Source organism: Cnephaeus nilssonii, assembly GCF_951640355.1.
Source record: "Cnephaeus nilssonii genome assembly, chromosome: 9".
NCBI classification, from domain to species: domain Eukaryota; kingdom Metazoa; phylum Chordata; class Mammalia; order Chiroptera; family Vespertilionidae; genus Cnephaeus; species Cnephaeus nilssonii.
The window spans coordinates 64,295,315-64,313,844 of NC_137080.1; the positions used below are offsets into that span (position 1 = coordinate 64,295,315).

An 18,530-nucleotide genomic window follows, 5' to 3' on the forward strand; every position below is an offset into this window, starting at 1 on the left:
CCTGTATTTTATTAAAAACAAGCTTATGTAGTAACAAAACAAGACAACTGAGACTACACCATCAACCAATAAAACAAAGAATAGGTCCGGACAGATTTTAACATATTTTAAAGCACCTGAGAATTTTTAGTTATTCACATGTAAACAAAACAATAGTTAAATATGTTTTTAGAAATTGAAAACTATGAAATAAATGCTCATCCTTAAAACAGAACTCTTCCACTGGAATCAACTTTCTGTGTTTGCACGCTGCCATTCATTTCAGAGCATGCTACCCTCATTGCACTAATTCTGAGGTGCTTTATTAAAGCTGGATGCATTTATTGATGGAATCACAGCACATCTGGCTCTTGCCCCTGAAAGGAAGCATGTCATAACCAACATTGTTCTTGTTTATCCTTCACTTTGTGGCCTACTAGCCTCTTGAAGCCACTTGTCTGTGAGGAGGAGTTGACTAGTACCTGTCATTCTCCGGAGAAGCATGCTGGATTTGAATCCTGGGACTAGGAGGTCGTCTCCTATCTAGGGAGGGGGACCATCTACCCCTGTTTGCCCAATGAACAAGACAGGAAAAAACAGGACATTTAGTAACTCTTAAAATAAAAGAACATATGGAACAGTAGGACTGGAAAAGCACCCCAAAAAGGCAAAGTGTAGATTCTTTGCTTCATAATTTATCTTTACAAACCTTGGAAAGACAAATTGCAATATAATATTATAAGAAAATAAGATCTGAAAACTTTTAAGTGAATAAAAAAACAATTTATTTGTGAATGTATTTGAAATCTATTGAATGTAATTTTGTCCTTTTAAAATGTACTTGTGTTTTTATACCTATCTATACACACATACATATGTATGTAACTTTAAATTTAAAAAGATGCATCCTTAAGTATCTGCCTTATGTTTGAATAAAACAGGTTTAATAAGCCACCCGTGCCTATTTGATACCAGGCCTTGAAATTACTGGATCAAATGGTAAAGGTGAGGTGTATAGCTTTAATACAAAGTAGATACAGTTTAAGTGGGAGAAATCAAAATGTTCTCTAGTGTGTAAACCATGGCATGAAGAAATCCTTTGTGTGGATGCTAGCAGTGAAATCTTAAGTTTTCTTGGGGAAAACTGCAGTACTAATCACTGAAATTTAAAAATTATGAAATTTAAAAATTACTGATGAAAACGAGAAATACAGATAGGCGTCATCCTAAAATAGCATTACCTTTAATAAAAAGTGTAATCTTTACTTGCAAAAGTAGCTCTCCATTGGTTAAACAGTTGTCTTTTTTTAAATTCAGCATTTATAATAATACACATTTGTGATTAACATTTAAACAAGTGTTTGAAACTTGGTTCATTCCTTTGTTAAACTATTTTGATATTCTGCCTGTGTATAACCACAATTTAGAAGCCACTCGTCAAAAACTTAAAAGTGGCAATCAGGGACTGAACAGGCCAGATTTGGAAAATTTTGTGTATCAGATATAAACACATGGAACAGGATAATTTCTCCGTATATTGGCTTCCTCATATGCAACAAGGGATAATGGAATGATCTTTAAGGACTCATCTAGCTGTAAGATTTTTTTAATTATCCAAGTAGACTACCCTAATGTTTCAAAAAGAAATCCAGCTTTTTTTATAACTTGGATAATTGGGTGTATTAGACAATTTAGACAAAATCAGCAAAGGGATGTTAACATGTGATCAGGATATCTGAGGTCAGCAGGTACTTAATTCAGAAAGCTCCTTGGAAGCCAGTGCCTAATCCATCAGTTCTAGGTAGACAGACTCGGCCTGACTCAAGCAGGGCTTTGAGGAAGCTGTGAAGCAAATAAAGATATTAAACAGCAGAATTTGGACAGAAGGAAAAACTGTGTTGCATGTATTCTTAAATGTGTTATATGTTTGTAACATTAAAAACATTTGACATTAATTTTAAATTACATAATTATTTAAATAATTGGTCAATCCAATATGAATGCTTTAAAATGTGTATTTTTACTTTACTGGCTTTTTTTTCTTCTCCAAATACAAAAAAAAGAGAAATATTTCTCAAATAAGTGAAAACAATTACAACTGCAGTGTTTCTATATTGCTATATTCAGTTGTGTTAAAACTTAGGGTATTACTGAAAGCACAAAAATAGAGTTATGTATTTTTATAAAGTAATAAGGAATATTAACTCAACAGGATTATGAATAACCTTGCTTTCTGAGGCAAAATTCCAGTCCCTGTGTTGTTTTTTTTTTAACACAAAAGTAAAGAAAAATGCTGTAATTATTGAACATGCAGTGAAAGCTGTGAAGAAAAAAGGTGTACACTTAGAAACAAGCAATTGTGAATGCAAGCCATTAACAGGTATTTTTTGAAGAAATATTTAGCATACTTCATGTATATTTGTACACTCAAAGTCCTTCTGAATATGCTGATAGGTAGTACCCATGTAAGAATTGTCTTCGCTTTTTCCTCATATATTTTATATCATGGGAGTTGGATCAATTTATACCCAATTTCCCCCCAAATAATAGATATTACATACATTTAGTATCTTACATTTGTGAGCTGCAAATAGGCTAGAATGTTTTATATGCTTTTAAAATGTATGCAACTTCCTAATCCTTTCTTTCTATCACACTAAAGAAAAGGACCAAAATCAAACTCTTTGTCCCCTATAATTGAGCCACACACACAGCTTCAAACATGGCAGGCTATGTTGTAGTTATTAATCATGAAGTTGAACTAAACCACCCCTTCTCGATTTCTCTTTCCCAAACAGCTTGCTTATAAGTTACATTTTAGTACTTTAATATCAGGCATTCTAAATTCATTAATTCAGGAACATCTACCATGTTGGGAGCCCATCCTTTTCACTGGACCCAGAATAAAAAAAGGTTACCCTGATGTCTATGGGACTGAATTAAAAGGCTGTGAGCTCCTTGCATAAGGCACTGTAGTGTTGTGTTGTGCTTTGTTTTAAGAGATACATCAATTATGCATAGCACAGAATATGTAATCAATAAGTATTTATAAATATTTAAGTAGATAATAAGGAGATAAGGCTCTAGGTTTTGTGGTAGTACAGGTAAGAAATAATGAAAACCTTAACTAAGAAATAAATAGTTGAGAGGGGACCCACTGATGAGATATAAGAGAATTAGAACTGACAGGCCTCGGTAGGCAATTAAATGGTTCTTATATTGTGGCTTTTCCCGCAGCACTATATACCTTAACACAAATACGTATGTATTTAAGTGTGTAGTTAATATACACACTTTCATATGTACACATCTTTCAACAGTGCATATATCTTGGCAGAACATGGCCAAGCAGCTTCATTACCCAAAAGAGAAATTACATGGAAATATGAATCATTCATTTCATAAATAGCACAAATAAAATATTTGTGAACTATTATGATATTAGAAACCAAATCTGAACAAATGATTCCCATGATTCATTTTAGTCAAGGGGGAGGTATAGTGTTAAGAAAGGTTGTGTAAAATATATGGTTATTTGACTTGCATTTGTGAAGAAAGAGTAGAATTTTTAAGTGGATAACAAAGGAAATGGGGCATTTTAATTTTAATGGAAATAAAACTGGGGAGACAAAAAGTAATACCAATTATTAATAGAGCTTAGGGGGAAATTTAATGGGATCAAGAGTGACAGTGGAACTGGAGATGGGCTGTAATGTGATCAAAGTGAAGTTCTGTTTTGAGTATTTTCAAGGGAATTGGTAGAATTCAATGACTCACTGATGTGAAGGAGGAGCAGGAGAAGTATTTCCAGATTCTGTGGCTGGTGACAAGTCAAGGCTATCAGATGTGAGAAAATTTTAGAAAGAGTTAACATTTTTCTATGAAAAGATGTAGGGGAGATAAGGAATTTTATTTAAACGTTGACATACACAAGGTCTGGCAACCATTTATAAATTTAGGCCTAATACTCAGGGGGAAGGGCTGGCCTAGCCAATGGCAGTGGAGTATTGTCTTCATATGCACTGGAGTGGAAAGTTTTAATAGAAATATAACACCAGGGACAGAAGGGCTGGGCAAAAGAGAAAAACTGAGGATGGAGCTAAAAATACATAACTTTATGAGACAGGAGAGGAGGAGATACTTGCAAAAGTAGACTGTGTTAAAACAGAGGCATACGAAAATCTGTCGAGGGTACTTAATAGAGGAGAGGTTCAGATGACAGGGTGGTAATGTAAAATGTTGCAAGATGCTGCTGGACAACTAAGAGGCAGATGTAATCTAGAGAGGAATTTCAGCACACTGGCAGAGGGGAAAGGGGCAGGAGTCAGACTGCAGGATTACTGGGAGGTAAAAAAGGGAGGTAGTAAATATAGACTACCCTTTGATGAGCCTTCAGTAAGGCTCCGGTTTTTATAAAAAATCAAGGAAGAAAATGAAACATCTGAGAAATGTAACTGTTCTCCAGTGGCTCTAAAAATCAGTGTCCCTGAACACTTAAGCAGTGATTTGTTTCAAAACCTGGGAAAGGTTAATACACACCTGTAACTTACTCCTTCCCAATCAGGGAAAAAGGAAGAATGAATGACCTCAGACGGACCTTGATAAAGATAAAAGGAAAGAATAGGGAGCAGACCTTGTAAACCTGCAGTGATATTTGCTAGTGAAGAGATAAAGGAGTGTCCTTAACTTATCCTAAGTCTTCAGTAGGATATAACTAGTCTTTCTAGATCTTTTATGGTAAATAAACTCAACATTTCTTGATTTATGGGTCATGACTGAATTGGGGAGTGGGCTAATCCACAGTAATTTTGTTATTTGTGTGCTCAACAGAATATAAAATGGAGGCGCTCAAAAGCGGAAACAGTGCTTCTACATGAATTATTCTGAATTCGTCTGTTAACCTGGGCCACACCAACTTAACCGGGAGAAGAGGTGGATCTGATGGTTTTGGACTCCTTCAGAAAAAGAATATGCCAACTGTGCCTGGTTTTCCTTCACTTTGAATCATTAGCGAAGTATGCTGTTGGGCATTAAGCCTGATTTGACAATTTCATCCTTTATATTAACACAAAACTTCATTTGTTTTCAAAGTTAGTGAGGACACTTCAAAAAGCGTATTAAGTTGGTATAACAGTGTATAAATATTCATCAAAATGGCTTAAAGTCAGATCAGCAAAGTATTTAACTTAGTAATTCACAAAGTTATGGAAATATGTTATTATTTTAAGAATATGAAATTAGGTTTTAAACATATTTTCTCTAACATTTTACCCACTATGCATATATTAGACATTGACATAAGAAACTTTCTGTTCAATCAGAGAAATTCAACCTGGAGAATCCTCTAAGGCTTAGAGTCTAAGCCTCCCTCTTCATACTCTCTGCACATCCTGTCTGGGGACTTTAGGTACATTTTCCAAAGAGAAAAATGTCACCACTGTTGATATTGTTATGTTCTGCTTCAAATCTGCTTATAGGTGTGGGCACAAAAGGGCACTTGAGGTCCATATCCTTCAAACCAATAAGCATTTACCACTTCTATGATTTTCTTTATGAAAACATCTCACCTTATTTCCTTCTTGGAAACAAAGTAACCCAAATAAATTAAAAATCATTGATAATATCACTCCCTGCCCTCTTTCATTTTTTAATAACAAGTTTATTTTTATTTGATGTATAGAATGAATACAGGTTTTCAATTACATTTTTGTTTTTCTATCAAATGTAAGTATTCTCACTTAGACTACATGATGATCTGACCTTCATGATGATCTGCCCATGTTAACTGGGGCCAGATTATTTTTCTACAGGTTGAGCTGTTTTAAGGGTATTATCTGAGAGATTGATTTATGAACTCTGTGGCTTCAGTGTCACCAGGGAACACATGCCAGATAATCTTCAGCATGAGAACAGACTTGTGCTGTCCAATATGGCAGCCACAAACCACACATGGCTATTGTAAATAAAAGAAAAAAAAATGCAAAATATCTCACAAATAGTGTTTAATTGAGTACATGTTAAAATGATAATATTTCAGACATACCAGATTAACTGAAGCATTAAAATAATTTAATTTTAAATAATCTCAATAAGGCAATTAGAAAAATTTAAATGACATATGTGGTTTGTATTATATTTCTATTAGATAACACTGACATAGATGGTATAAAAAATGTTAGAGTGGTGTTATAGTCAGAAGAGTCTACTGACTTAAGCTATTTATGGCCTTGTTTTAGTACTAACCAGAAACATATAAGGAAGTAATAAGAACTAAAAAAATTTTTCTCACTACTATTGTGTTTATTTTTGGAGTTAATCTGTAACAAAATAAAATATTATTTAATGTGCTTTTTTAAGAGTCAGTCTATAGTTATTTCAACTAAAATTCTACTACAAATGTAAAAAATACAAAATATAGTTAATTTTATTTTTCCTATTATAAATTTTACAAATATAAAGAATACAAAATAAAGGGATTTTTAGTGGAATCTTACAAGAACACTAAAAAATGAGTATGTATACTTGTACCTATTATTCCATTATATAAATAAACATCTAATAAATAAGTGAATAGAATCAGACCAGTTATATGCTAAAGAAAAGCTTTAAGCAGCCTCTGAAGAAGAAGGGGATTACATTAGCATGACTAAATATTTTTCTGCAGGATTTGTAGACTTAGTATGCAAATTTCAATTGGGTAGCTTCTAATTGAAAACAGGTAACAATTATAACCAAGACTATCAATTATAACCAAGTTTACTGAAATAGAAAGTTCCATCATAATGGAAAAATTAGCTGCTCACAATTAGGATGCAGTGTAACAAGCACTGAATACATTTAATTTTAAATTATAATCATTTACTAATCAATTAAAAGTTTTAAGCAAAATTGTGTGTGTTTATATATACACATACATATATTTTTATTTATTTTTATTTATTATTGTGTATTTATTTTTTAAGAAATCAGGAAATCTATGGTGAACATACCATTTTTTGTTATTAAAATATAATTTAATGCAAAACTTGTTCTATATCAAAGAGCAGATTGGCTAAAAAGTGAATATAGATGCACAGGGGAAGGATTCTATCTAAACAGGTTTCTTGTTTTTAGGTATGAAAGATTGTTGTTGAACCTACAAATACTTTTTATCAGTTGGACTAATAGAAAAATGATCCTCCCCTTCAGATAACTCACTGGACCTTATAACATTATCAGCATACTGAAGGCTCCCTGAGTAGTATGTAAATAAAACAACTAAACAGCAACAGAAGGGGAAAAGCGGCAGCCAGAAGCAGCTCCAAATTACGCCACACCATTTGCAACAACATTCATGGAAATATGTGTATATGGGCCCTTGGGTTTATCCACATACACATATCTCTCCATAGACGTGTACAGTAAGGGAAAATGTAGACAATTAGCAAAGTGAACATGGATGAATAAACCTGCAAGACTCACATGAAACAAAACAAAGTGATCAGAAAAAAAAAATCACTAGTACAAATGATAGAAAATTAAGAAAGTCTTCATTTTATACCTTTCTCGTTCTGGTGAATGCAAACTAGTATCTGGTCTCAAGCAGTTGGTACTAGCACTCCTAGCCCTGTCAAGGGAGGGCTGCAGTTCACTAGTGCCAGTGCATTGCATCCAATGGTAGAAGAGAAAGACAAAGAAAACAAAGAAAGGAAGACCATGTTAGAGAGTAAAGCATAAAATAATGTCCCCTTTACATAAAATGTAGAATCACCATGATTCAGTTCACAAGGGTGTGAAAGAGCTGACAGGATGACGGTGCAAAATTTTGTTTAGAAAATGAAACTAAACAAAGATTATGCTTGAATTGCTTTGCATAATTTTTTAAGAAGGGTCTCAGACTGAAAAATGAAACCAAATCACACCTGCTTATGAAAAAAAAACAAAACACACACACACACACACACACACACACACAAAACTGGATACAAAAAGCACTACAACAAAATGCCTAAAACTTCATTACCAAGAACAGATGCCACACCAAAACAAAATGAAGGACATCAGAGGAGAAAAATTTTACAACTCAGCTTGACAAGGGAAGTGGAAGGTAAGTCTTCCACATGTTCTTACCTAACCAATATTTCATCAGTAAATCTCAATACTTTTGAGTTAAAACAGAAACAATGATGGGGAAAGTCCTGTCTAATCACTAATTTGGTTTGAGTATGTGCAGGCAGAAGTGAGCTTCACAAATTAAAATCATCCAAAAATAAAATAATATGAAATTAATTATTATAACTAAAATCAACAGGTAAAACAAGAAATAAATGACAAAGAAGACAGCTAGAATTCTGACATTTGAGTAGGACTTAATTTAGAGGAATCTAGAATTCATATTTTATAATTAAAACTATTTTAGATACCATTAATTGAATGTTTCTCTGTGTATAATTAATTTCAAGGAAAATGTTAATGCTTTATTAGAATGTAAATTTGCTGTCTTTAATAGGCAAAGGATTAGTTTGTAACTGGGACTCACTGTTATGGCTCTAACTGTAACTATCCCAGTGAGAACCATTCTGTAATAAAGGCATCTTGGGCAGTAAGGTTTTATAATGCCTAACAAGATGTCTAGAACATGGCCACACAAACACGCAGGAAACAGAAAGATATATATGAAGCAAATTTTACTAGGGTATGAAGAATGTAGGTGGCCTATAAAGCTACAAACATTGATGGATATTTTGCTGTTGATTTTTTTCTCAAAATAAGCAAATTACTTATTTGAAGGTTGGAATAGAATAATTAAAATATGGAATCATAGACATCTGTCTTCATAATTAAGATAACTCAAAATTATAATTCAATTGCTTTAATTTGAAAAATATATGCTAACTACTCTATATGAATTACCAATATTTACACTTACTATGTAATTACTGATTTAATATTATACCTGCTTCCATGGAAGTAAACAACTCGTAGCTCAAAGTACTAGCCAAATATTTATGTAATCTGGGAATTAAAATATGACTAAGAGTTAATATTCTAATAATTCAATAACTGATCAACATTGTAGGGATGAGGTTGATCATGGTACTCAATTAGGTTAAGAAAGGAAATGCCAAAAGATCAAGAAGCCACTCTAGTGAAGCAAGTTTTTTCATCATAAGCTTCTAGATCTAAACCTGACCATAGGTATAATCTACAATTGGAAATTGGGTGAGATGGGCATTAGATGCAAACCAGAATATGAAATCTCATGCAGCAGAAAATGACCAAAACAAGTCCAAACTTTATCTGAATTCCTTTAAAATCAATGAGGGTTTCTGAACTATCTATACCATCAAGAGCAAAGTAGGTTGTTAATCAACTTTTTGATAATTTAATAAATTGCTCACTCTGGAAGTCCATTGTCCATTTTGGCTTACATTAAAGTATGATAAATAGAGAAGGGAATAACATTTCCTGAGCACATCATAACATCAACACCCCACTGGTTTATCCATGTGTATACTAATGGTTGAATCCAAGGAAAACTCTTAAAGCTTTAGTTTAAAAATCTATTAGAGTACAATGTTCAAGCACAAATTGAAGACAAATTTTACTGGAACTAATGATTCTGTCTCTTTACAGACAATAGTCTTCAACTCTTAACCTTAGGCAGCTATCCTTAGTAACAGGATGCTATATAACTTCTAATCAATTGATTCAAAAGTTATTTTTTCAGGAACAGGGATCAGCATAGGAAGGGTCAATGAATAGGAAACAACATACAATTTACAGGATGAAGGTCTAAGTTACAGCCATGGCTTTGCCACTTGTTGATTGTTAACCTGGGTAATTCAGGTCAAGTGGTTAAGCCTTTTTCTACGGGATGCTGTGAGAATTGAATGAGAAAACAGGTATAAAGTATCTAGGACAGTGAGGCAGCCACAATATTTTCTGTTCAGCATTACTTTCTGAGGATATATTTTATGAAAAAGAGAGTTTAATGGTTAAGTGATGTAAGGAAAAATGGCTTAAACAATGAGAGATTTCTTTAGTACATGACTTTAATGTGCTGTGCATATTACATCTCCAGGGAGGGGCTTTAATTTGCTATGTTTCCAAAATCTGTCTGAGTAAAAAGCTTTTATTGGTAGAACATCACAATGGACTAACTCTTCAGAATATATTTTTGGAAAAACTAGTTTAGTGGAAAATGTCAAATAGACCTGTTTTTTAATTCTTCCTCTGTCCCTTATCAAATTAAACTTTCTTATCATCTTTCCTTATCTGTAAATGAGAATAATAATATTAATATCACATAGTTACTGTCAGGAAATTGAGATAAAGTACATTAAATACTTAACACTGTGCTTGGTACTCAATAAAAGTTATTTTCCTTGTTTACTGGAAAAGAGTAAATCCTCAAATTTTATTCTGAAAATTCATAAGTGAATAGATATAATGTGTTCTGAAGATATGACTGTACAAAGTGATTAAACTACTGGTATGTTATATCATGTAAATCCTGGTATTTCACCTTGAGAAGTAGAAAATAAGAAAACTAAAAATTTATAAATTTGGCTATTCTATTTAGACTATTAGTGTGAATATGTTAGAAATTCCCACTCAGGTGCCTAATAAGCATAAAATTTTTAGGGTTTTTTTCAGTTGTTGTTTTTTTACAGTTACTCAGATCAATAGGAGAAAACTTTATGAATTTCTGAAAAAACTGTCTCTATTAACAAACTATTTGTCATGAAGAACAACTAATGGTAAGCCTGGACAGTTGAGCATTATAAAGAATGAGTTGATTTTTTACAATATTTATGATTTTGTGTATTTTTCCCAATTCCACAAAGAGAACTAAAATTTCCTTATTTTTCCCTGTGGCACTACAAGCAAACATGGCAGTAGTTATTAAGAGGACTTTATACATATGAAAAGTTAAAACAATTCTTCTTAGCATGATCATGTTTGCATTATTAAGCAGGACCCCGTGTTCTATGTACTAGTAGACATAATATATTCTGCATTTGTCCTTGCATTGCTGGTATTCCAGTTATAGCTTTTTCCTACTTAGTTTTTATTGGCCAAAATATTCGGAAGAGTTTGTCTCTCTGTTGGTTATTTCACTTCCTTATCTTCTTCTAACTCCAAATGGACAATAAATATTTACACACTGAATTCTATGAGTAATCTGTAAGAGGTTTTAATTGGATGTGAAATCCAAGATGTAATGAGATGAAAATAAAGTATAGGTTCTAAGCTCCAATTCAGAGAAGACTATCAGGTCCCCTTTCCTTCTCACCTTTAAAGAGGCATCATATCATTCCCTGCCTTTATGAAAAAGTTTGTACTGCAGCATTTCTGAACTGGTGTGATGAAAGAGGGAAGGGTTAGAAGTTAGCAAGTCAGATATCCTCTCTTTATCATGAAGGAAGTTGAAGCTCAGCAATTAAAAACTGTAAACAATCAACACAATCAAATTTTCTCAAAGTGCATATAAATCACAAAAATAGAAAAATAACACAGAATATAAAATAAAAAATAAACTGGTAAAGATTTTATTAAAGGAAAATATATATATAAACAATAGTAGATTCCAAAAGGAAATTTAAGAAGGGTAAAAGAAAAAGCAAACTTATAATCATGAAAACAGTAACAGTGCCATGCACAGTAGATCAGACCTCTTGTGACTAGACAGGTGTGTGTGTTGGGGTGGGGCTGCTCATAGTGAACACTTAGGATTTTAATTGCAGAAACTGGTTCCTCAGTTTTAGGAATGTGTAAACAGTTCCGCAGAGGCTCACCAGTCTCTGTATTTTTGAGTATACAAATAGAAAAGTCGACTGCCTGGATCAGAATTAAAATATATTTGGAAGCTTTTCCACAGCCTCCATATAAAATGAAACAAATTTTGAATATTTGGGAAAATAATTTTACGTATTTGTGATTATACCACTAGGGAAAAGACGGAAGAATAGTAGAATGGAAAGAGAGTCATCACACACAGTTAGCATTACCAAATCCCTGTATTTACCTGGTAGTATGTAGGCATTCTGCACTTCGTCCTCGTTTTGCTCTGGGCAGCATAAGAAGCTCACTGCACAGACAGGATGGGTGGTGAGTGAAACAGATAAGTTATGAGGCATTAAATGACATGGGATATGCCAATGGTATGCCGATGAAAACATGAAAAGGGAAGAAACCAGATTGTCTGCACTAGCATACTTGCTTGAGAAGTTAAACAAAACATGACAGTATTTTTAAAAATTTAAACAATAAAGTACAAACATTATGGTCAAAGTCCTAGCTGTTGCTGATTTGCAATTGTATTTCAAAATGATCTTACAGAATATAAAAACAAAACAAAACCAAGCCTTCCCCAAATAAGACATAGCAATCTATTTCTAATTCTAGACACTTGGATTATTTTAATAACTTTAGAAAGGCCTATAAACTTGGCCTTTCTCATAATGATGGGAACCCTAAATTTCTTTTAATTTCTTTTAAGCAACTTAAATCATGATAGTTTTGTTGGATTTTATAGCCACTAAAAATACAGTACTACATATTATGTTTTGCCTTAGCAAACCAAGAGTATATATATTAAAATAGGATTATTATATTTTAAACTTGATACTTTTATATATTCAAATTAATTCAACTGTATTGAATGCATTGGGCAAGAAATTCTTTTTCTCCCTCCTTGCCTAAATTCATGGTGGTCTCAGTGATTGTAGACAAAGAGGCCCTCATTCAACTCAACCCAACTCAAGCTGAGCAGTGTGGAATCCTATTCCTCAGAGCAGCTCCTGTCCCAGTAGCCAATATAACTTCTCCCTCTGAAGGTCATGCACCTCCTCCCACAGTACGATGACAATTAGGGAGGTAAGAAGCTCTACCTGAGTTCTGTATCCTTGACTACATGGCAAAAAAAATCAACCATTTAGCATTGCTATCATTCCCCTACTCCTCCCTGAAAGTTTCTCCATTTCAAAAAGACAGAAGAGGATAGTCAATAGGTGGGTATTATAAAACCTTAAATCTTATCCTGAGGTTGTGGTCAGGCCTATTATTACAGGTATGGTCAGTTTGGAAAGTAAGTCTGTGGGTATGTAGAGAGTCACAATGCAGATTTTTAGTAATTATGTCCAGGATATATTTTTTCATAAGAATCCATCTCAATATTTTCTACTTTATAGACATTTTATGGAAATACATTTTATAAAAAGTAGGAATATAAAAATATTATTATTGATGTTCTCATAGAAACTCTGCAATGTTATCTATCCTTCAGATGACTCGCATCTAAAAATTTTAATAATATAAAATACATAATTTTATAATTACATAAAAACAACCCAAAGGCTACAATCAACAACATATAAAATATTTGAAGATTGCTTATGTGGGCTCACTTCTATAATATAGGCTAAATCAACAATAAACTGTACATTAGAAAATAGCTAAACATAATATTTTGATTTTTTAAAAAATTGCCTATATTATGACAATCTAATATTAGCCAAGTGAGAAAAGTTGAGTTTTAAGTGATGAATTACTTTTACTCTCTAATGTACTATGCCAAGATATCAACCATACATTAAAAAAGAGCAAACAATGTATAATGTTGAGATAATAATTTAAACAAATACCTGTCTTGTTCAGATAAATACTGACTATCCACATCTCTGGATCTGTGATCAACTGGACTTCTAGAGGCATCATGGTGTCTGGTTGGAGAACGTGACCTTCTTGTTGGATGAATTTCATCTAAACTCCTAAAATGATTACAAAAAATCCATATGCATCAAAGGGGATCATCTACCCAAATCAGGCAGGCAGACTAATAGGGAAGACTTGACAGTAATTGGCAAACAACTGACATAGCTAGAAAAGCACTGGGATCATAAACAAATAACTATTTCGTCAGTGACTTTTAAAGACACGTCTTCTCTATGTATGCTCTGTTTTTCAAACCTTCTTTTGCAATTCTATCAAAAAGGACCATAATGTTTATCTGCTTACTTGATTAAAATTTCAGTCAGGGTCAGAGGAAATAAAGCAATATATTACTTATAACTTATACACTTTTCCAAGTATTTAATGTGCTTCAAAAAGACAATCTTAAATTTCTAAAAAATATATTCCTCCTCTTAATCTCATTGTCTTTGCCACTTTTCTCCACAGGTCTGATTCATTACCATATGATTTCTCATAACAGAAGAGACAACTAGCAAGCAGAATACAAGAGAATTATTCAAAAACAGTGCTTGGGACATAAATTTCTTCCACTCCTTGAGAAATTTCTTGAGATTAATGAACAGAATGTTGCACAGAACAGAATGTTGAGATGAAAGAAGAGAACTTTGGGCCATGAATAAAAAGGCATTTTGCCTACAAATGACTCTGAAAATAAATAATTTTATTGCCCAAACCATGATTCGTTTCAGACAGAAGCCTGTGGTAGTTTATAGAGTTATAATAAAAAAGTACTGTCAGGAACACGGAGCCCATCTCCAAGCTTACCTCTGTAATGGCACATTTGGTAAACGTGAACGCGGCCTTCCCTGATCATCGCCGCGGTGAGGAGATACTGAGCGTGAGCGGTGATGAGTTGTTCTTTGCTGTTCTGGCACAGTTAATGTTGTAGATTTACTTTCTCTAGCACTAGACCTATAACCTACTGGCAAGAGTACACACAAAAAATTAGTCAGTATTTTATAACGTAAATGTTAATGTGGAGATAGGAAATTATATCTAAGGGAGCCACTGACATATTAAGATAAATGACATGCAATCAGTACTATTAGCCATATCTTCAAAGCTATTAAGTGTATGTACAAAGAGTGTAACAGATACATGCATAAGAACAGGTTATAGTTTGGTTCAAAGGTACCATGAAGATACTGACTATAAATAAATATGACAGTTGATGCCTCAGACATTATAATGAGTTGGGATAGTATTTTAATTTAAAAAATGAATGAGTTAGTAATGTTATTGCAACACAAATCAAGAACTTGACAGTAAACTAGAGTTGATATACAAGTCAATGCTTAGAAATTTGGTGTCTCTAAATATTATTTAAATTTTTCTTCCAAATTTTTTTGAGTTTCAGATAACTTCACTAACAAGTAAATGGAAATAATTTCATTCCAATTTTAATTAACAAAGAAGAGTAGCAGATCTTCACTATTACAAATGCTGATTGTGAATTTTGCAAACCACAGATAGTATTACAAATTTCAAATGAAAACAATGTATTGGTGGAGATGACTATGACAATAACACAGAGAGAATTAACTCTCCCAAAGAAGCAATCATCAAATCTACCCCAGACTTTTGAAATTATCCCACAAATGTGTTAGTAGTAACATAATTAATACAGTTAATATAATTTCAATTAAAAATAAATTCTAAAAGTCATTCTCTGTTTATATTATCTCTAATTTTAAGAAAAAAAGTAATCTCAAATCTATAGTAGCAGTTTAGTTACATTTTTTAACAGGGCCACTGTTTCTTCTTATTAAAAGTGAAATATTAAATTCTCTGGCCAAAGAAAAATAATTATGTTTACAACTACATAAAACGTCCATGAACCATGAAAACACTACATTTAATTAGGCAGCCTGACTGTTGTTCACTTAGTTATTAACTCCCATATGCCATGAAACATCATTATTAAAGGAAGACTACAATTCTTCAACAGTTTATTTTTTGTGTGATTATATGATACTTTGACTAAGCTCAACTGAGAAGCTAGGTCTTTAACATTTTATAAAGTGCAATTTGTCAATATTGAGACCAAAGAAACTCAACCATTTTGTCACTCTAAACCAAACTTTTTAAACAGGGGGCCAGTTCACTGTCCCTCAGACCATTGGAGGGCCGGACTATAGTTTAAAAAAAAAAACTATGAACAAATTCCTATGCACACTGCACATATCTTATTTTGAAGTAAAAACAAAACGGCAAAAACACCCGCATGTGGCCCGCGGGCCGTAGTTTGAGGACGCCTGCTCTAAACATATCAGTATAACAACCAAATAATATAACTAAAAATGTTATAATTTCATATATTTTCATTTTACAATAAAAATAATGGCAATTAAGCTATTATTTTGAGTTTCATGCATAAAAGTTTCTCTGTTGCTGTTCAGATATATAAAGTGTAATAGTAAGTCTAGAAAAGAGACCAATTTACAGTTAATGAAACTATTTTGCAGCACATTATAAAAAATGATGGCTGTTTTTAAAGATATTTAATCCAAAGTCTAAATTAGTTAAACATTTTAAATTAACTTCTGGTATCTTTTAATAACATTTAGTATCAATTACACAACAATTATGGAGGCTCAATATTGAATTGAGAGCACCATTTCAAAAGTTCAATGAATATTCAAGGCATATTAGTAGAACTTTCCAATTTGGTATAATTATTATGAATAACTCAGAGAATTTGGATGTCTTGCTGTTGTTAAAAGGGTACAATTAATTTTTGTCTTGGGTTCTTTGTCTTTATATGGAAATTAATGTATTTTTTATCCTATTCTAATATGCATACGTAGTTCTTGTCTGCTTTTTAAAAAACAATTTGGTTTTCTTATTATGTTTAATTTGTGGTTGACAACATGTACTCTACCTTCAGAAAAAGGTGGGAGAGAACTGCTATTTTCTGCATAGCTCAATGTTTCAGTTGGCTGAAAGTTAGAAGTTAGAGGTTTTCTCCATTTTCTGAATTTGCCTAATGCTCTGAAAAGTTGAGGTTGCAAGACTTCTTGCCTCAGATTAGGGCACTATGTACACCTTTTTTATGCTGCTAAAATTACTTATTTTAAGTAACAATAACATTATGATAACTATAAAGTTAATAAGATGTAGTTCTGTAGGCCTCAACCTCTTTCAGAGCCTTGGATTCCCTCAGTGGAGAAAGGTGCCAAAGCACCAAACAAGAGCACTGAACTCTGGCTCTAAGAAAAGCCAAGGTAGTAGAAGGTTACCTACGGGGTGGCCGTAATAGAAACTTTTCTGAGTGCATTTTTAAAACACATGAGGAAAAAAAAATATGTAAAATTGGTATCTATATCTAAATAGATTTCTCTTTATATTGGATGCTAAGAAATGCGTTTGTAATCAACCTCTATATGAGAATGTGTCAACACACTTTTCATTAACTTATCCTTTGACTATATTTTAGCTTCTTGCCCTTATTTTACATATGCTCATCTTTCTTCTTTAACATGTATGTTTAGCACTGAGTGGGTTGCAATATTCTATTTGCCACACATAGTCTTTAGGAGGTACCATATACTTATTCTTGAGCAATAAAGAGTATACTTGAAAATATAAATAAATTGCATTATCTCCTTTATTAATTTATAAAGAGACCTCTGGACTATAAAATATTAATTATTATTTATATAATTTATTAGTTATATTCTATGAAAAGTTTCCCTCATTGAATTTTAAATGTTAAATAAAAATGAATATTTGAAATGATAATTTAGAAGTTACAGAACACCATGATATGCATATTTCATTATGGAATATAAGTATATTTAGAATTCAGTGTTCTTTGGTGGTATCCAAGCACTAATGCCATCTTAAGTGGGTCCTATAACACCCATTTTGGCTGTTGTCTATGGAATCTTTCAGGGAAAGAAGAAGGAACTTCCCCTTTTAGCATTTATTAAATTGGCCATTTATTAATTCATTCACTATCCTGCCTCGGGAAAAATATACAAAATTTTAGCTGAATAAATGTGAGAATCATCCACAGAAGTAAATTATATTTATACTAGAGGCCTGGTGCACGGATTCGTGCACCCGTGGGGCCCCTCGGCCTGGTCTGCGCCCTCTCACAATCTGGGACCCCTTGGGGGATGTTGGACTGGCTGGTTTCGGCCTTATTCCTGCAGGCCAGGCCGAGGGACCCCACCAGTGCATGAATCCATGCACCAGACCTCTAGTATGCATATAAGATCTTTGGTTAATCTCTTCCTGCCCTTTTCCCCTCCACTGAGATTCATCAGTCTGTTCCATGCCTATATGTTGACCACCTGCCACCTGGTGGTCAGTGCGTGTCGTAGCTACTGACTGAATGGTTGGAATAGTCAAACGGTCAAACCATCGCTTGCATAGGCATATATATTGGTAACATCACCATTAAAGGTGGTTAACAGTCAAGATTATTTTTAGAAAAGTTTGATGACTTCCTACAAGAAGTAACTTAATTCATATTTAAATACTAGAGGCTCGATGCATGAAGATTCGTGCAAGAATGAGCCTTCTTTCCCCTAGCTGCTGGCACTGCCTTCACTCTGGCCAGAGCCACCTTTCCACTCCAGCCAGGAGCCCGCCTTTCTGCCTTCCCATGCTGTCCAGAGGCTCCAGAGTGGCTGGGGTGGTACGGAACACCTGCGTCCAGCCCCACCCCCAGCTGCTAGGTGTCTGTGTATGCAAATTAATATGCCATCTTTGGTGGGTTAATTTGCATACTCACTCCTGATTGGCTGGTGGGCATCACAAAGGTATGGTCAATTAGCATGTTACTCTTTTATTAGTGTAGATGCCAA

General features: G+C 33.4%; 1 protein-coding gene across 10 annotated transcripts in view; it reads right to left on the reverse strand.

The window, feature by feature from the left end:
• The window catches only part of RIMS1 (regulating synaptic membrane exocytosis 1), a gene marked incomplete at both ends in the record, with an annotated part of 410,367 nt that overhangs the window by 105,271 nt on the left and 286,566 nt on the right, over positions 1-18,530 (reverse strand). For 4 of the 10 annotated variants that reach the window (XM_079780202.1, XM_079780199.1, XM_079780206.1 and 1 more), the window contains 5 exons: positions 462-545; positions 7,520-7,609; positions 11,990-12,052; positions 13,608-13,733; positions 14,482-14,638. In XM_079780202.1, coding sequence (XP_079636328.1) covers positions 462-545; positions 7,520-7,609; positions 11,990-12,052; positions 13,608-13,733; positions 14,482-14,638 — 520 coding nt within the window. The remainder of the gene's footprint in view (positions 1-461; positions 546-7,519; positions 7,610-11,989; positions 12,053-13,607; positions 13,734-14,481; positions 14,639-18,530) is intronic. The other 6 variants (XM_079780205.1, XM_079780201.1, XM_079780203.1 and 3 more) reach the window with 3 other exon arrangements.